Genomic DNA, 20,259 nt, shown 5'->3' with positions numbered 1-20,259 from the left:
ATCTCTGTGGGCAAGCTCCAGAACAGAAAATTAAAAGAAAAAAAATCCCGAAGTAGCAATCAGTTTATTTAACTTTTTTTTTTTTTTCACCAAAAAAGAAAGAACTGAGTACAGAGTCCATCATGTCATCTTTGGGGGTATAAATCTTTCTAAATGCTGCTGATGTTTTACTGCCAGGCACTCCAAGTCCTGCTGCTCTGGGGACATTTGGGACACAGCACAAGCCCAGGCTGCAGGATGGAGGCTTTCAGCTTGGCAAAGGTTCCCATTAGGGCAGGCAATAAAAACACCTCACACAGCTCAGCTGAAATCCTACGTGGCTTTGGGGTTCTGTCACCTTGGACCATTAAAGGTGGAGACTGAACAAGCACTAATAGCAAAGCCCTACTCAAAAAAATCAGTGTATCCTTTGTGCAGTGAGTTACTGCAGGGCTGGGGTGCCGAGGCAGTGAACACCTACCTCCAACAAAACTCAATATGTCAATGACTGAAAAATAAATCAAATTACTTGGCAAATAAAAATGCAATTCTGTGACTGCAAGGAAGCTGGCATTTTCCTGGTTATCTTCTCCAAGACAGAAAGAAGAGACATAAATATATATCTGGCATCAGAAATGGCAGCAGAAATGTCTCTTTATCCTTTCCAGTGCAAATTAAGTGTAGGAAAACTACTCCTCCACAGAGGCCCCTGTCACTGAAGTGATGCCCTAAGCACAGCTAAGTTCAGAGACACCAACCAAAGTCAGGTCTTACAAAATAAAGTGTAACCCACGCTGGTTCAGGTATTGACACTGCAGGACATCACTTAAATCTGAACATACTCCTGTATTTTGGTCCAGCTGCCTGTTTTAAGTGCACCAAATGCTTTACTTTGAGCTTCCACCCAGACATCTCAGCATCCTTCACACACAGGGTGCCAGGTTCACAGAATCCTGGATATTGGTTCAGGACACAGCAGGCATTTCTTCCACGAGTTTTGGCCTCAGCTTAACCCTGTCCAGTTCCTATTCTTGAATCTTAGAGGTGCCTCAAATCCCTTTCACTCAAAAATTATTTTGGGCCAATAAAGAAACAGCGAAGCACATCAGATCCAGGAAGTTCTCTGCAGGTTTTCACATCTCGCTCTATTCAGCAGAAGCTTTTAGGGGCAACCTGCCTGCAGCTGTTGTAAGTGGGGCAGAGAAACAGCACCTCACAGCCTTTTCTTCCCTGTTTTTCTCCTCAAGAAGGGAGTTGCTGCTTTTCAAACTCATTCCACAACCGAAGCAGCACCTGGGGCCGACGCTGCTCCCCGGGAAGCGGCAGCCCCGAGGTTCCCCAGCTCTCGCCGGGCTCGGCTCGGCTGTGCTTGCGTTACTTTGTTCCTCCTGCCAGCGCCGTCCCTCTCCAGCCCCGCCGCGGAACCAGAGGCTGCAGCTGCCGGCACGGGCATCACCACCCCCCTTCAGTCCTCAGCGTTCCCCGTTTAAAGCTCACGGGGACCACAGGAACTACCAGAAGTGTTTTGTTGCTATTTGCAGCTGCACACTTCTCGCCCTGGCTCAGACTTGGCAAACCACTGAATTCAGGGAACAACTGCACGGCCACAGTCCTTCCCTGCAGCTGGGGAAGGGCCAAACCCACGGGACAGCTGCTGGAAGCTCAAGAGATAAGTAAGAGACAAACAATTAATGGGATTTCTTATTCATCTCCAACTTCGATAGAAATATATTATTTTTACCTGGCAGTTAAAAACCTGCACTGTTTTTTTCCCAAGGTAAGAAAGTTTTGTTATGTTCATTTTGCACATTTAGACATGACAGGAAGCTCAAAATTCTCCCAGGAAAATGCTACAATAGACACATCTTTTCTGCTCTCAATCACTGCCATTCTAGAGCACTTTAAAGACAGTTAACATTTCATAGAAAGGCAGTAATAGACTTTGATATGTTAGAACTTAATTCTAGAACTCTGATTTTTGGAGTTCACTGAATGCACACCTGGGGATACCAATAGGTGGAAGAAAATATAAACTTTTCTAAGATTAAAATTCAAGTTCTGAAATACTGAAAAGACTGAAGGAAACAATCTGCATGAAAACTCAAATATTTTTTTCTGTGATGCAGGCACTACAAAGTGAACGTGCATCACTGAAAGACATTGGGTCCATTTCTCTTAAGGGAATAATGCATTTTTGCATTTTACACTGAAAATGTAGAATAAACCCACAGAGCATCAAAAGGATCATGGGAGACAGACAACAAAGTTTTGAAAAAAAAAAAAAAAGAGATGACAACACAACATCTACAATGCACACACACACCCTGGAAGGTTTATATATGCTCTATATATATTTCAAAGTACACACAAGCTGCCCATGTGGCAGGCTGAGAAAATAGGAATACATCTTGGGAAGGTCAAGAAGGAAAAAACCACAGAGGAAAACGAGAGTTATTTACATTCAATAGTTCAGTAGCCTTTAACACCTCTATATACAAACAGGCTCTATTTATGTACAGACTGCGCTGGGAGCCGAGTGAAGTTATTCCAAACACAGAAGAAAAATACAAAACCCCTTGATAATTCACTTGAACAAGCGTTTACAGGTTGCAGAGATTTCTCCATTTACAAAGAAAATACTACACATGGAACAGAGAACTTGCATCTTTGGGGAACTTTTAAGTCCTTACAAGAGGAGCGTGCTCCCAATGAACCACACAGCCACTGGAAAAAGTGGAATACTTGCAGTGCAAGGAGGTTTTGAGGGGGTTACAATTGCATTTATCATGCCAGACATATCTTAATTGTGAAACTAGTTAACAAGTCACAACTTAGTTGCTGTCAAGGGACAGTTAGAAAAAAAAGGACCAAAAATTTGGGTTTTCAGTTCCCAAATCAACTCAAATATGTACCTTCCCCTTCTGCAGCACAATTCCAAAATCCACACAGTACAGAAGATGCTGCCATTTTGCACGTGGCATTGTCCCTTTTACCAGAGCCCTCTGTCCTTCATAGGTTTTATATCCATTTCAGATGTACAAAGCATTTTGTATTTCATTTTGCACACAGCAGATCAATATCCCACAAGCAGGAAAATACAGAGACCACCCTTGCCTGGCCTGGTAATTTATGATTTAATAATTGGTCTTTTTTTCCTCCTCAGGAGGATGTCAGTCTCACAGGCAGTGCTGCAAAGGGACACCACTCACTGTTCTTACCCCATCCAGGGTAATTTATATTCCCTTTCTCCCCAAGCTTTATCAGCAGCTCATGCAGGGAACAAATGCCAAAATCCACACCCCAAGCACCAAGTAGGAATTTTCAAGAGAGAAAATACTGCTGTGGCTTGAATGCAGTTTTCTTTTCTTTTTTTTTCTTTTTTTAATGTTAATTTTCAAGATGTTACAACAGTCCAGAGCCGTGGTTGCAGCTGTGTTAGTAAGTGGTTGGCAAAGCCAAGGCAGTGATGCTGCAAGGAGCAGGGAGCAGGCAAAGAAGAGCAAGTAGAAGAATGGGTTTCTGGAACAGGAACAGTTCTTATGGATCTTGGAAGTACTGTCAGCTTTTTTCCCCTCCAGGGAACACAAGTCCATGGGAAGTTTAAAAGGTTGAAGCAAAATAGCACTGTTTGCTCATCAATACAGGGAATATCAGATTTGCTCATCCCAACAATCAAAGTGAGCACACCAGGCTGAGAAGAGCACTTAGGAACTGAGTGTATTTAAATAATTATATTAAAAAAAAAAATCACTAATTGTGAATCTACCACTTCCAGAACTATTTTACTGAGGATCAAGACCTAAAATGTTATGTCATCATCTCAGATGGCAGAAGTTTCTACAGCAAGTAACAATTAAGCAAGAGCCACACACAGCCTGGCAGTTTGGTTCGCTGTCTGCTGCAGTAGTAATCTGTCAACACACTCCTCAAAATCCCAGCCCTGCTCCTGGAATGGGTGCCAAATACATCCCCTGGTGGGTACAGAACACAGGAACAGCCTCCCCCACACGCTGTGCTCTAGAGTTTGGCAGGGCATCATCAGCTCCCAGTGCTGTGACAGTGCTCAGCTCCCCTCCCTCGCTCCCAGCAGACTGAAGGTCCCCCAACACCGAGCACCTGCATCCCAGGTATTTACAGAGGTGCAGCAGGATTTATTCCAGATCTGCATTTCCAGTTATCCCAAGCATGAGCAGGGGATTCATCCCTCCTGACCACTTCAGGCTGGGGCTGAGGGAATTGGGCAAACGTCCTTTGCTCTGTGACCACACTGAGCTACTGGCACAGGGAGCATTAACTGAGCCTCAGGAGCAATAATTCCATAAGGGAACCCCCTTCTTCAGCCCCACTCTTTCTGACCCTTGAGTGGCTCACCAAGTGCTTCAGAGTTGCCACACCTGCAGCCATCCTGCTCTGGAACTGAGCCTTCCTTAAAATACACACGGAGGTTTAGACAGAGTTTAGTTCTTGCCTCATTAGCGAGTTCAGCCGAGATTTGGGCTGCAAGACAGAAGCCTGGTTAGAGCAGCCTGGAACATGCCAAGTCCTGTCGAATTCCAATTGTACAGACTTGTTAGTTTTTTTGGAATATGGTGATTGCCTAAACAAGACTCCACTTCTTGTTAGTACAATAACTTTTATTTGACATCTACAAGATCATTATCTTGTAGTTTTTTGGACAGGTTTATACAATCTCAATTTTTCAATAGTGCAACCTGTGCAAGCAAGAAATGACAAACATTGTCCTTCACTTTCTTATAAACATCTACTATTATAGGCAAAACAAAACTTACCCATATTATAGATAAGTGACTATTCACATTTGTACATTACAATTTCTTTTAAACAGCTCCAGATAAACTCTACAATGTCTTACAACATATTAAACATAACAGAAACAGCACATACAGCGGAACCCTCAAGTGTTTCCCATTCTCTAATTTACAGCTCAAGTAAGGTTTCATCTTAAAAGTGACAAATTAAATTATGTTAATGAAGTAAAAAATATAAGATTGTATGCAAGATGGAAGTGAATTTGCACTTAAGTTTCCATAACCACCTCAGATTAAGGAAATGCTTCAATTTAAGGAAAACAGGCATCCAGCCATCTTTGCAGTACACATTAGGAATACCATTAATACATTAAAAATGAACTAATTTTAATTTAAGATGTTTATCACAAAAAAGAACATGTTGTAGACTCAAATATATAACTCCCAGGAGAGAACCAGAAAAAAATGCAACACCTGGGTATAAACACTATAAAAATGCAATAACCAATGCTGTACAACTAAGATTGTGTTTCTCTCTGAATTCCTGTCTCGTGTGTTTATGCTGTCCATGCCCGTTTCCAAAGACATGCACTGTCAAACAGAAACTGGGAAGGAACCTGAATGCATGATGTGCAACCTCTAGGTTTCATGCTTTTATAAACTCAAATTGAAGAGAAAAACCCAATATATATTTTCTATATATATACTCAATACATGCATTCGAGATCTCCCACAGCAATGGCATCGATGCACTGCGTTAAACCCTGAGCACTGTATGACAAGATAAAAATAAAGCCTGCTTGGGGATTTTCAAGCATTTTCAAACAAATTGTGGTTTGTAGCTTAAAAGGCCAAAAGTAAAAGCAAACAGGAAGCACTACAGAGAGCATAAGGAAAGACAGATGCACCACCATAAACAGCTGCTGGCTTTCAGTTCTACCAACCTTTTTAGATCTCTTTATTCCCAAAGTATTTGAGACACAACTGAACTGAAAAAGTTATATTTCTTTGGAATCTGTCCCTGATTTTTATGCAAGTGATATGCTTTTACAGCCTTTTCCTCAAACACCAAAGTCAACACCTGTAGCTTGTCCTCTTATGCGTTGTTGAGGTTGGTGATGCTCTGGGGGTGGTGCTGCTGCCAGATCTGCTGCTGCTGCACTGCGAGCTGCTGCGACTGGTCGGACGTCGACAGGAGGTTCACGAGGGGCGACACACAATTTGCAGGAATGATCAAACCTGAGAACAGCAGCACATCAATGGTTTCATAAAAACACCATCAGTTGTGTTCATTAAGACCTCAGGCTGGTGATTCCACCCTTTAATTTATGCAACATTCAATAATGACTGTTCTGATGTCAGGTCTAATCAGCACAGCCACAAGTCCTGCTCCTCAGTCCCTCACATCCTTTAGGTTGTGAAGCAAAGGAAAGAAGTTCTCATTTTGCCTGACAACAAAATTTATTCTCATGTTACCTGCTGTCATGAGAAGTCAGCTATTTTTGCTTTTCTAGTCTCCTAGACATTACATCACCATGGAAGTTTAAACACTGAAAAACCTACTTCCAACATCCTAGAAAACTGGTACTAGAGGAGCTGCCATGATATTGGCACATCCATAGGAAGTCCACATTTAAGAAAACATTTGGAGAGTTTGGTTTCTGAGGTCCCTGTTTTGAAGACTTCACTATGAGGTTTAGTGAAGAAACAATCATCTTCAAGTCATTCCACACACTTTCAGTAGCTCTAAAACCATGAAAATTATTTCAAAGGCCTATTATTCATTGCCAAAAGTGGGGGAAAAAGTAGAGCCTTTATGATGTCAGAGAACCTCAGCTGAAGCATGCTGTGCATGATGTTTTTGCTGCAGTAAATCCAAAGAACTGAGATTAAGTGTTCCAAAACCTGGCTGAAAAATAAACCTACCTTCATTAACCTCCTCAATATATTGTATTGCTGCACTTATGCCCCTCCACAGCAGACAAGCCTGTTCTCTTTTAAACACCTCTATCCAAACTCAGCCACGTGGCTGCCAACACAGAGCCACTCAGCAGTTAGAGCCCTCCCTGCTCCAAGGTGCAGCAGAGGAGCAGCCCATGCACCCACCTACGATCCTCTGCCCGTCCTCTGTCCTCAGGCGAACGATTTGCATTTTGACGTTTGTGCCACTGACGGAGGCCAGGACTCCTTCCACCTTTGTCCACACGCTCAGCACGGAGCCACACAGCACGTAGTAGGTTCTGCAGCGCAGCCCCACCTCACAGACCAGCCCCAGGCCTGCCTTCTTGCAATTGCCTCTCCTGCAGGCAGAGAGGAAAGCTTTCAAAGCCATTCTGCAAACTGAAGTATCTAATTTCATTAAAAATGAGACTCGTTATTTAATGTGCACTCAGAGTCGAGCAAGGGCTGCACACACAATACCTGTGCACAGAGTGTCCTTCCCTTAATGATAAAGCTTTGGAAATGTTGGCCTAGTTAAGCCCCCATCTACAAAATACACAGAGCTCTGAGTCAAAGATACCATCACTGAGGTCACCTGAGAGCTGGAGTATGTTACAGGACACTGGTATCTGATCAGGGTACTTCAGAAGCTCCAGTATTAATCTGAAACTTCTACCAGTTATGCAGTTCCTCAGGAATTCAGCCATCAGCTGAGTTCAGACACACAGGAGGCAGCAGAGGAACAGCTGTTTGTGACATCCATCTCATCTCTAAACATTTCCCCCCCAATAACATTTGAACTATCAGACTACAAAAACAGAACAGATGGAAGACACTTCAAGCACAAGCTACTCCTGAGTCACTCTGAGTGTAATTTATACATCAACATTCATCTCATGTATTGGGACTTTAGGGCAAGTGCAAAGCTCAGTGTTGTCACTCACAAGTTGGGTCACTTGACTGGTCATGGGGGAATTTCCCTTACACAGGAAACACAAGACTTTACAGGAGGGACAGAAGAACAGAAGCAGTGATAGAGCAGTCCAAAGTGAAACAGCAGAAGTTAAAGCACAAACACTGACCAGTAGGCGTGGGTGCAGGTGTCTGCAGAGGAGTTGTACTGCTCCAGCCAGTGTGGCAGAGCATCCTCAGAAGGTACCTGGAAGAGTCATCCAAAGTGGGAATGACGTAAAACACATCAAAACTTACACAGAATAAAACTAATTTGGTCATTATCATGAGAAAGGAGGGAACACCAACATCAGGATCCTGTAGAGAGGTACAGCATCCTACATTATAGTAATTTCAAATTATCCATCCCAAAGGACGAGCAAAATGCTTAAACACAGCAGAACCTCAGAGCTTTTTCAATAATCCACCTGATGAGAGTTTCCTTAAGTTCTTGCAAATTCAACACTTGCTAGACCAGAAGGAACCTCATTTTTTATTACCACACCACAGATAATTTATATTCAGAAAGAAATTCAGAAATGGATATAGGAATGCCAAAGTCATGTAGACCTGTTTAAAAAGACCCAAATAAGTCTGCTCTGGAGAAAGAAGCCTACTTTTTGACTTGTCAAAATTATACATAAATATAAAAAAAAATAAAGCCCTTATAATTATTTTCAAACTTTTCTAAGTTAAAAACCATAACTTTAATGGTTACCTTCTTATATTTCTTTTTCAGGTCTGCACATGTTTCTAGTTTGAGTTGTTTCCCAGTATTTGGTCTGTATATCAAAAAAAGCCTCTTTTTAGGATTCACTTCTTTTACTAGAATTGCTGTTTTCTTGTTATTTCTTATCTGGAAAACAAAAGACAAACCAAAAACTTGATGAATTAATACATGATGGAAGTATCTGCTTAAGTGTTTCCATACTGTGTTCTTTACAGAGTAATAGGATTGTGTAATAGTACAACCAAGGACAGTAATACACCTCAAGAACACAGTAATCCACATTAACCTCACAGTGAAACCACAATTTCCTGATGGAGGTTTAAATAAGAGCTATTAATTTGGGCTCCTATTCCTATCAGAATATATCCTGAAGAGATAAAAGGAAGAATTTCATACTCAGTGTTAAAAAAACCTTGATTTTTAATGTAAGACTCAATGTATTTTGCAAAACTGAACAAGTTTTTCAGTTTAGCCCCCAAAACGTCTGAACATAATCCAAGAGACAGAAGAATCTTACCTGTAGTGATAAATAAAATCCATCATCTGGACCTGTCTGTTCTGCCCACATCTTTGTTGCTTCATCCCAAGACATTCCTCTCTCCACACTGATCTACAAGAGAGCAGTGCAGGGGTATTTGAGTGGGAACAGATTTTAGAACAGTTACACACGAGGGGACTGAACACATTGTAAAAACTTACTGACAAATGTCATTAGTTCCTACAGAGATGACAGAGGATTAACTTACTGTGTACAGCTCAACATGTCCAGAGGTAGAATATCCAGGAGTTAGAAACTTCTTAACATCTGCCTTCCTCACTTTCTCATCCCCAGAGCCCAGATCTGAAAAGGAAAGCAGTTTTATTCTGTTGCTCTGTTCTCACTGAAGTTCAAGAGCACTGTGAAATGATCTACTCACCTAAGATGCCCATGTCATATCTTCCATTCTTTTTAGCATTTTGAATAACTGCATTTAATGTGTCAGAGAAGTACTGGAACAAAGCATTCTGCTGATGGACTTCCATACCAAGAATTCGATTCAGAAATTTCCCTATGTTGTTGTAATCTTAAAAAAGAGTAAGAAATACAAGTATTAAGGAAGTCTGATAACCACAAGCCCTCAATCAGTATTCAAAGACTCTTACAAACACTATTTAAATACATTCTTTCAGAAATGCAGAAGTTCTTCAAAAAAGGTCACTTTTTAGATAGCTACAAGTTCAGTTCTGCTGCTGGGAATCCACTGTCATGACATAAGATGTTCCCAGGGACATTCTACAGACACTCTGAACACCCAAGTACCTTTGTCAAGCGTCAGGATTCCAGATCTGTCTTCTACATTTATCAAGCCTACACCAATCAATCCCTGACGAACATCTAGGAAAGAGAAAGAAGTTAAATCATAGCTGCTTTGCCATCTAAAAATAACCCAGTGAAGTAACACTTGTTTAGCCATAGGATCCGATTCCAAAGCCTCTGACACCCCTCGCTTCTCATTACTTGCAGTTTCTGCCTAATACATCAATAAGCAAGACACAGCTTTGCCTTCTGTCCCCGCAGGAAGCCCAGGCAGGGGAAAGCACCAATGGCACCATGCATGAGAACAGTTCCAACAGGTAATGGGAAAATGAGGATAAAAATCTTTATAACACACTGGCCAAGCAGATACAGAACATTCCTCACACAGAGTTCACAGATCTGGTTTCATGTGTGAACTTCAACATTCAAGCAATGTGCACAGACTCTCACTGGGCATTTACTCTGTCTCAGCTGATTATTTTAAGTTGTAACAATGTTTTACAGCTCTAATAGTATTTTGATTTTCTTTGTACTGGAGAAGGATCAAAAGGTAGCTATCACAGCTACTGAATTATCTTACCTTTGAAGAAGTCTCCAGGAAAATCAGGAGGAGGTGAGACCATTGGGGAATCCAAGTTCACAATGGATTTCATAACAATCTCCAGAGCATTTCTGCCATACTGTGTAAGAAAAAAAGTTGCTCTGTCAATGCCATCCAGTGTTTGTGCCTCAGCCCCAGGCACATATGGCTTCACATGGATTTATAATTCACAATGAAAAGCTTTTCTGTGCGACAGTGAAGGGAATTGTTTATCACCTTTATGTAGTGTAGTTTATAACTGAAAACAGCCCAATCTTCATTTTTAATTAGAACTGCCAAATTAATCTTTCATTGTGGCTTAAAGAGCACACACCATTTACTTAAAACTTTGATTGTTTGCAAGAGCAGAAAAGTGATTTACACACATGTGTTCCACATGGCTTCACAAACAGAATTATGGGTTACAGAAAGAGGCCTTCCATCATTAAGTGATACACTTAAAGGTAAGGGATGGAGAGGAACCTTCCTCAACAGGTCATCTGTGGAATAAGTGCCACAGCATGAGTTCTCCAACAGAAATAGAATTGTCACCTTGTTGTCAAAATTGAATCTGCTGAGGTCTCGAGTTTCTGTGGCCCGTCTGTCCCCGTGGGTGAGGGCTCCCTGTTAAGACACATCATTGTCATTAAATACAACTTTTGAGAAGAAGAAATCTAAGTTGCATTTTCTCAAAGGAAGGATCAGACCTCTTGAAACATCTTACCAAACTCTCCAGTCTTTTTGCAACTATAGATGCAAATCTTTGCTCTCCTGCCAGTTCAGAAATGAGGAACACATACTCTGGAGCAGTCACTTGGTTGGATCTATGAGTTCTTCCTGGATAATTAAGTAGAAGCACATATATTAGATAGAAATATTCAGTGAAATAGAATTTAATAAAATACAAACTGTGAAGAGCAAGGAAAAAGGGCAGAACTTAAACCTGCTTAAAATTAGTTTCTGCTGTAATAGAGCAAACAGAAGGTAACACAGAGATACTCTAAAAATTGTGGCAACTTCTATAAAGACACTTCATATGTGACTGAAACTCCAAAAGGTTACTTTCAAAGCTTTCAAGAGCATTAGCTATGACCTCAGATAAAGCTGATTCTGTTCATGGGTACCAGAGACTGGAGGGGTCCTTAGGAGGTTGCCTACTCCATCTGGTTTTCCACGTTAGCAGTAAGTTCAGTTCTTATTGCTGAGTCTGCTGGCTAAGGACACAGTGAGTGATTTACCAAACTGCTGGATTGCTCTGTCCGCGCTCCACGGCAGCTCCAGGGTCATGTGAACCCTCCGCCTCTGGTTCTTGGCCCTGCGGTCTGCTTGCAGTGAGATACCAGAGCTGGCAGCCTCTGAGATGATGGCAATGTTCTATGATTGACAAAAGAACTCTCAGTTAGCAATAAATCCAAGATCAAGCTTCACTTTCCAAAACCAAAAATTCTCCTTTTACAACTATTACCAAACATGGGTCTAGAATGGTTTCACTGTTACTCACCAGGCAGAGGGAGGGCAACAAAGGTGTGGCTTTCTGTATCAGAGTTAGAAATGCTAATGAACTTTTCTGAGTGAAAGGAGGGGGTTTTGCTTTACTTTTCAACAACAATTCCCTGAGCAAACAAAGACTCACCATCCCAGAGGGCAGGTCTCCCTGACACTGGCCTGTACTTCAGAAGGAAAGGGGAGGGACACAGGCTTGCTCCAATAGCAAACCACAGAAAAGACAAACTGCTGCTGCTAATGCTGTACAAGGAAGAGGATCCAGCCATTCCAGTGCCTGATTGCATTTGCCTTAAAAGAATGTAAATGTTTGTACTGTGCACAAATCACTTACAGGAACCTGAGTTTTTACCTTCAAGTGTCACAAGGGACCACACAAGTTCCATGCACAGTGACATTTACTCCATTTGCCCTCTTGTGGCAGCACGGCCCAAGTGAACCACTGGGAAGGGCTTTCTCACCCCACTTTTATCAGATGCAATTCTACCATTATTCAGCTCAGGATTTTCTTTCAGAGTGCAACATAAAGGGCAGAAGCCACCACTCCTCCTAGTGTGACTTCTCAATCCTTGTTAAGGTTAACAGGTCCCACCTTTTCCCTTCACCCCTCACTGTAAGCTTTCATATAGTGGTCTTCCCCATTCCCCAATTTAATTATTTCCTCTTGGAAGAGGAGGTGCACAGTGACCCAGATCAATGAATCAAAAGATATGAATCACAAATCTGCCTTTTAAACACATACTGTTTTACAAAACCAGCTTAAAGGTGCCAGCTTTCAGTTTGGCACATGGGTGCACACCAAACACAGGCCTCTGAGGTCACCCAAACTACAGCTTGACCTTTAAACACACTGATTTGAAAAACAAAACAGCACTGAAGTGAAAGTACTTCTTACCTAGTACTTCCACTACCTGCCAGTCACTGGTGAAAAGCTTAGAGTTACTATGGCATCTGGCACATTTGTCTACAGTCTCTCTCTTCAAAGATTACCTTATCTCCATCCATGAACCTCTGCTTTTCTGTGATGTTCAGGATTTCAACGGGCACATCGAGTTCAGACCTTGACTCGTACGAGATGCTGCCATCGTCATTGCTCACCACTCTGCCTTTGCGGCCTGTCATCTTTGGAAGGGAACACAAGCTCAGGGTGGCAATACCAAAACCACCCCAGCACCAAAAGCTCCAAGCAGTATTATTTATTTATCCATGTACCCACATTAAAATGCTCAGTATTTACTCTCAGTGCAAAACTACTACTAGCTGCTATGTGGAATATGACAGAGCAAATCTATGTAGAAATGACGTTGTATTATTCTACTGTTCATAAGGGATTTACCAGCAGCACTAAGAAAATAAGCTAAACAGACAGCTTAGGCTACCACTGATTTTAACAGGGTCTTTTAAATCACACTGATGCTGCTACTTGATAGAGACAGTTATTGAGAGATTAATTTATCAGTCTTTTCATCAATACATAAAGGTTCTTAATCTCCACTGCCTTGGAGGATGAACTAAAGCTCCTGTCTGTTTAATACACATCAGCAGCAAATTGACTGCAGCCAGAGAAACAGACCACAGTAAAACAAAAGACAAACTGGTGTGATTTACCCAACCAGAAACTATCAAACCTCAGAAATAATGTGTTCACCCACTCAGATCTCCTTCTGTATTCTAACACAATCTTCAAATTCCTCTTTCATTCAGAGGCAGAGTAACCTCTGCTCTCATTCCCGAGATCACTGTCTAAAGCTGATAAACGACCTCTTCAAAAACATACTTTTTTCTATATGTGAACACCAGCCTACCTCTGCAACGTTTTCAGGACCACCCAGTTCATCTATAAGCTCATCCAGTGTATTAGGTGGAAGATCTTCAGCCAGCTTTTCCAGTTTATCCAGCAGTTCTTTTTTCATTTGTTGGGCCCTTTCAACAGCATCCTGACTCGTTACAAAGCTGCTGTTTGTGTTACTGTTTGCTGAAAGTTAAGAAAGACTCTTTGAGATTTAGAATTTTATTGCCTAACTGCTAGGAAATGAATCAACATCAAAGAAAGTTGCTCTTACCAGACGTGTTGGTACTAGAAGTGGTGGTTCCAACAGTGGAAGTGAAGCAGCTGGGTCGTTTGGATCCCAGACCAGAGGCTAGTAAGGCACTTTGAATAGAATCTGGGTCTATGCTTTTCTTCTTTTTCTTTTCTTTATTTTTTTTATGCTCTTTTCTAATCAACCAGGGATCTGAAGTTAAATAAAAGTTTTCAAACATTTACTAAGCAGCCATCCATCCCTTTGAAACAAATACATTCTCATTGCATAAAGTGACTTACAAAAGTCTGAATTCCAGTGTACAAAAATCTAATTGAAGTTTCACATTCTACTAATTGTAGTCTCACTGGAACTAAACTACCTGCTTAGTAAACACTTCTCTCCTGGAATGTTTGGGAAGATTTTCTGCTTACTCTGCAAATACAGCTACTTTCTTGATGAAACACTTAGACTGTCTTACCATCTTCATCATCTTCACTGGATTCATCTCTGAACGGGTTGAAGTCATCATCGTCTCCAGAACTCAAAAATTTGGAGCTCTCATTGTCACTTTCTTCATTGTCTGAAGCATCAGACTCACTTTCACTCTCATCAGAGCTGCTCCCTGCAAGGCCACCTGTTTTACGGGCTTTTTTGGCTTCTCTGCTTATTTCTTCACCTAATTCCATCATCCCAGAAGAGAGAGAAATTAGTTTAACCTTGTAAGTCTACACATGTTGAGATCTGTTTTACCATACAAACTAGAAAAACATGCAATTTTTGAAAACAGAACTATTTTAAAGAATCTAAGTATTAAGCAAGACCTCTTTCCCAAGCTTTTTAAGATCACCTACTTTTAAGATAATCAGTTTGGGAAGGGGGTGGTATTAGGCTTCCCTTCATTGAGCCTCAAGATAAAAAAAGTTACTTGAGCGACTACATCAGGAAGTGATCTGACACTGACAAAACATTTTGGGATATGGTTCCATAGCAGATCAACCCAATTTTGAGCAAAAGTAACTAAAATTTACAGCTTATATTTTGCTTATCAGCAATATAACATCTATTAATGGCAACCTCTAACAACAGCCTTAAGAGATCTGTAATACATTCTCTTTCATGGATGATGGTACAGATATTCCCATTTTTCTCCACACAAAGTTCACTTTCAGGCAGCTCTGAAGTTGCCATTTGTGTAGGAACTTGAGCATTACCTTTTCGTTTCTTTACTTTGTTCTCCTTGCAAGGGCTGTCTCGGGGTGAGTTGTTATTACTTTGAGCAGTCAGGTCAATTCCCAACAAGCTGAACAGCTTCTTCCTGTCAGGAGCTGGAAAGTGCTTCTCAATAAGAGACTGGAATACTCCTCTGTTTAAGAAAAAAGGGTTGCTCAGTGGAATTTGCATTTATTTAAAGTACAAACCTGTAACATTGAACAGCTTGCTTGACTTCCCTGAAGAATGACTCCTTGTGAGTGCAGTTGGGCACTCTCTATTATTTGTCACCTTCTTAAAAGTAGGACACATCTCTTTTACAGCACTGTTACAACTTGTTAAATTTGTTTTCAGTAACAAGTGGCATTGCTACTGCCATTTTTTTATTGCTCAATTTAAGTCAAAAAATTAAGTTAATTGATTTAGATCTTCAGCAAGGCAGCCTTGGGATTGGCTCTGGTCCCTCTGATCAAAGAGGGAAGTCATGGTCTGTAACTTGCTCTGGTATAAATGCAGCACACACTTGGCAGGTCTCCCCGTCCTCCCAAGTTTGAAGTACTGAGAGATCAGTACGAGCTGTTCACACCTGAAAACATCAGTTTGGAATGCCATGAGAACCAGGAGATAGCCACTGCCTCACCTGAGCAGGGATGCCAGATTTTAGGTACAGGCAGCTTCAGTAAAGAACATCACTACTAAAGGATTCCCAACCTTCTGTGCACTGATGCACATTTGACACACAGAAGGACAAATGACTACATACATACACTAAGCTGGATGAAAGTTAGTTTTGTAAAGAACAGTTTCAAAATTCAGTCTTACTTTGCTGTAGAAACAAAGTCATTCAGTTCCCCACCACCTTCCTCCAAAGCTTCCAATGTTCTTGCTTCTCCTGTTGACTGCAGGCCAATGACAACGCACTGAAGGACAAATGAATACCAGACACTGTCACTATGACTGAGCTGTAGGTTTATTTTACCTCAATTTCTGCTCATTAGATAGCATGAAGTACAAAAGCACGCTCCTACTGTGCCTGAAAATATTTGTATTATATACGAAAAGAATTAGTCTAATAGCTTTACATTTAAATAAATGTTTAAAAATCAGTCTTGAACAACTTACTTTGCCATTCTTGATTTCTTCCCGAGCCAGCTGCACCACCCTCTTCACCTTTGAGGCTATGCAAAGGTACTTGAAAAACCTCTGGTGAGCTGACCAGAACTGACCCCACATGGACTTCTTCATGCGCTGCTCTGCATCGATGAGATCGGCCGCTTGCTGAAACCTCTCTCGAGCACTGACCCACTAAACAAGAAAAGGAGCATTCAAATTTCAACCAACTTCAACCTCTCGGAACTTAACAGAGAAAGCAAATTTCAAAAGGGATTCTTACCAGTTTCACAGATTTATTGTACATTTTGACATATTCCTGTGAGAGCAGAACTTCGTCGATTTTGAAAGTTACACCTGAAAAACTCAACTGTCTGGCTATGTACATTCCTCTCAGCTTCATATCCATAGCAACTATTTCCATGGCACCAACGCCTCTAAAATAAAGGAACAATTTAAATCCATATTAGAATTTTCAAGAGCAAGGATCTGTTAAAAAAATGCCTCAAAATACAACCCCGAGGACTTTAGAAAAAAAACAGCTTATAAATATGAAAGAATATGTTTTCGAAATAATTTGAAATTTAGTCTTTACATAAAATTGTATCCCCGCCTTGTATACATAAAATTCAAGTTACTTTTTTCCCCAAATGACCTAAGATGGATTAGGAGACAGTAACTTATAAATTTGAACTGGATAACAAAGTTGGTCCAAATATCAGCAAATTCTTGCATTCTAATTTTATAAACTGCTGATGATTTGAAATAATACAAACCATTTTAAGTTATTTAGATTTATGCTGATATGAAAATTATTTAATTAGTAAGTAACTTCAATTCTCTTCAACAGCAACACACCTTGAGAGCACAGAAGTCACCTGCAAAACAGCTGCCTGCTACTCACAGGCTTGGGGCTGTAACTTCATTATTGCTTATTTGATATGCACCCAGTAATGAAGAGAGGCTACACTTGCAGAGTCCAGAAAAACCACACATCACGTGTGGTTTTTTTACACACATCATGTGTGTAAACAAGATGCATTCTAAACCCTATTGTGGCATTGTGAAGTGTACAAAATTCTTTTTGAGTAGGCAAAGCAAGATGCTCACCCACCACAGAATGTGGCAGCGGCCTTTTCTACTGACCTCTCACATTTAGTATTATTAGTATGTTCTGAAACACCAAGTACCTTGCTACAGCACAAAGAATTTCCCTGAACTGGGTTCTTATGCCAATAAGCAAAAGATTTCCTCCTGTTAAATTGCCTAAGATGAATGCATAAACATTAGAGGCCTTCTACAAATAATGAGCCATTAACTACACTGAGCATACTCACTACAATACAGGGTGTTTTCATGGGGAGCAGCAAAGTATTTTGCTTTCCTAACACCCACATTTTTGAGAGGCCTCTTTTCCCAAAAAGCTTTTAAAGCTCTCAAAATTTTCTGTGAACAAAGGAAACATCTTATTTTTCACCACTCATGATAAATTACACTTTTGCTAGATTTAGAAGCCAGAGTTCTTAGTGTGACAGGACATGCTTGCAAAGGACTAGAGAGCAAAGAAAAGGAACTGGGGAGTACAGTCAGCTACAACCCTGTGCATTCTGCTGTAGGTCTTTGAAATTTTACCTTCTTTCAACAGCCTGAATAAAATCACTGAATTCCCTAAATGGAGTTCCTTCACCCCATATTCCAAGACGGTTCATATATGCCATGTTTCTTGGCTCAGATGCACCTAAAAAGAGAAACATAAATCTGTACCAGTGCCAGCAAAACCATCCAGAAACATTTAATACAAACCCAGCAGTACATACCTGTGGCACTGGCATAAACAACCCTGGCTTTTGGAAGTTTATTTTGAAGTTCCAATACAGCCAGACCTGTTTTTGTTGGTTTTGATGAACCAACAGGACACAGATTCTTTGCTTTATGACATTCATCAAATACGATCTGAACCGTAATTAAGGAAAAGCTTTGTCCCATTAATGTACAGAATGAGGAGCTAGAACAGAAGGCAAGAAAATCTACTACTTACAATAGGGGACAGGTGGAAATTGTAAACTCAAGACATTAGTCATTTTAACTAAAAACCTTGGAAAAATATTTAGACAGCAAATTGCCACACTTGAGTTCTTGAAAATGCTGGTGATACTCCGAATATATATTTAAATATGTCTATTAAAAATATCAGTGTAAACTTAGCATTCTTAAGGATAATAGTTTAATTTTATAGGTTTTATATAGAAAAAAACAGAAACTTCACTCTTGTACCAGAGTTGTGTGGCAACATGTTGATGGCAATGTTTGGCACAAAGTCTGTAAAACTGCAAGTGTAATGTCAGTCCATGCACACAACTGACTGCCATTACAAATAAAGAATGCCTAAAAATCTTTAAAGATACTAGTTTAAATTGGAATTTCATTATAATCAAATTAATTCCAGAAAAAGGATACAACTCCATCAAAGTCTTCACCACACCAGTGAAGAAGCTGCTTTAATCTGGTTTTGTATTTACCACCGGACTGACTTTCCCCAATAAGAGAAGAATAGGTAGCAAAGATGACACCTTTCTTCACACTTCCATTATGTTTGGATGAAATTTTCCCATACTTGAACTGCAATAAATAGAAATTACAGAAATTAATCAAGACAGACTCCTCCTCAATCCCACCTACCAGATGATGAAGGGATGCTGTGAACACTTGGAGCCACCCATAACCCCACACGATGATCAGGGCACAGCTGATGGCAATGTGCTAAGGGGTTATACAGGGCCTTACTTAAACACAGACTTAAGGAAGACTAAATCTGAGGTTTCAAAAGCTTAGCAGCCACATTCTTTGGCTACATGGTTCCCTTAGTTTAAATACAATTGAGACTTTAGTTTCAATGTATCTCTTTAAGAGCCAATACCTCAAGTGTATTTACAGCTGCTATCATAAATGAAGATTTCTAAAGCCTTGTTTTGGAAATTAAGAATTCACAAAGCAAAAATACCAACTTAAACCAAACTTTTAAGTTCAGTGAATTCAACCAGTAATCACACTTTACAGTTTAAGCAGCTAATCCAGAGCAGAGGCAGTGTCTCCAAAAATAACTGCACAGACCACTGCTGCTTTAATAAATCACTGAGCAAGTCCATTATTCAAGTATTACACATAAAATGCATTACATATAAAATGTGCACTGAGAAAGGAAAAAATTTAAATGCTACAAAGCCTTAAAGATTTAAAGAATATTTCAACTTCTAGAAAATACTTTACTAGTAGTGTCAGTAGTGACTTGAAGTGTAATTTTTTTTTAAAAAGCACACATGCCGAGACTTAATCCTACAAGGGGCCTATTTACATGATTAACTTAAGGCTCTGTGTGGTTCTTTGTAAGATTTAGGCCTGTCAAGCAAGACCTAGACAGCAAATTTATTGAAATTAGTACATTCTTGCTCTTAAAACAGTCAACATGCACGACTTGTCACACAAGCGTACCTAAAGGTTTGCCTCAACTGTACATAGTAAAAAGTTTCCACACCTTGTTTAATGAATGCACCAATATGTTTTTTGCTCCAATATCTCTCAAATCTCTTTCAGCATCGTATTTCAGATCATTTGACACGCTAAACCTGAAGATACAAAACAAAGCACATTCTTTAAGTTACAGCAGGTCAAAAGGCAGTTAGTTACTAGAACATTTGTCAGAAGACAGAGGACCCTGAATTTGTCATAGAGTCACTGGAGTGTCTGCTCTAACAAATCCTGACACACTTACCAGACTGCTCTTTTTCTGCCTAACAAGTAATTTTCATAGATTATTCCAGCTATGGTCCTTCCTTTTCCTACACCAGCACCATCACCTATCAAGAATCCAGCTCTGTCTCCATTGGGCAGGAATGTTTCATGTTGCTGTAGGAGAAAGAACAAAAAACTTGTACTCATTCTCCAGAACACATCACAGGGGATTGTCAGAAAAGAGCAAACATAAGAAACATCCTATTGGAGGAGACCAGTGGTCCAAGCAAACTCCTGGAAGCAGGAAGAGGGAATTTTATTTAGGGAGAGCACAGCACCCTAACTGCATTGTGTGATCCATTCTCCCCTTTCTTCCCTCAGCACCCAGAACTGCTCTAAACATCTGTCCAGTATGTTGTGCCTTTTCCTAATCCACT

General features: G+C 40.5%; 1 protein-coding gene across 4 annotated transcripts in view; it reads right to left on the bottom strand.

Annotated features, from left to right (window-relative positions):
- Positions 1-2,306: 2,306 nt before the first annotated feature.
- SBNO1 (strawberry notch homolog 1) overlaps positions 2,307-20,259 on the bottom strand; it is a 31,258-nt gene continuing 13,305 nt past the window's right edge. For all 4 annotated transcript variants that reach the window (XM_053993497.1, XM_053993501.1, XM_053993498.1 and 1 more), the window contains 25 exons: positions 19,863-19,996; positions 19,626-19,716; positions 18,551-18,712; positions 17,911-18,046; positions 17,726-17,831; positions 16,377-16,530; positions 16,106-16,288; positions 15,806-15,903; positions 14,986-15,137; positions 14,253-14,450; positions 13,814-13,984; positions 13,556-13,725; positions 12,741-12,872; positions 11,486-11,621; positions 10,972-11,084; positions 10,800-10,871; positions 10,248-10,347; positions 9,671-9,745; positions 9,288-9,434; positions 9,117-9,211; positions 8,888-8,980; positions 8,359-8,496; positions 7,772-7,848; positions 6,855-7,048; positions 2,307-5,987 (listed from right to left, as the gene is read on the bottom strand). In XM_053993497.1, the coding sequence (XP_053849472.1) occupies positions 5,845-5,987; positions 6,855-7,048; positions 7,772-7,848; positions 8,359-8,496; positions 8,888-8,980; positions 9,117-9,211; positions 9,288-9,434; positions 9,671-9,745; positions 10,248-10,347; positions 10,800-10,871; positions 10,972-11,084; positions 11,486-11,621; positions 12,741-12,872; positions 13,556-13,725; positions 13,814-13,984; positions 14,253-14,450; positions 14,986-15,137; positions 15,806-15,903; positions 16,106-16,288; positions 16,377-16,530; positions 17,726-17,831; positions 17,911-18,046; positions 18,551-18,712; positions 19,626-19,716; positions 19,863-19,996 (3,270 nt within the window). In that variant the 3' untranslated portion in view covers positions 2,307-5,844. The remainder of the gene's footprint in view (positions 5,988-6,854; positions 7,049-7,771; positions 7,849-8,358; positions 8,497-8,887; positions 8,981-9,116; positions 9,212-9,287; positions 9,435-9,670; positions 9,746-10,247; positions 10,348-10,799; positions 10,872-10,971; positions 11,085-11,485; positions 11,622-12,740; positions 12,873-13,555; positions 13,726-13,813; positions 13,985-14,252; positions 14,451-14,985; positions 15,138-15,805; positions 15,904-16,105; positions 16,289-16,376; positions 16,531-17,725; positions 17,832-17,910; positions 18,047-18,550; positions 18,713-19,625; positions 19,717-19,862; positions 19,997-20,259) is intronic.

This window comes from Vidua macroura, chromosome 18 (assembly GCF_024509145.1).
Source record: "Vidua macroura isolate BioBank_ID:100142 chromosome 18, ASM2450914v1, whole genome shotgun sequence".
NCBI classification, from domain to species: domain Eukaryota; kingdom Metazoa; phylum Chordata; class Aves; order Passeriformes; family Viduidae; genus Vidua; species Vidua macroura.
Note: the sequence above shows the minus strand (reverse complement) of the source record. Positions and strands in the feature narration are given on the sequence as shown.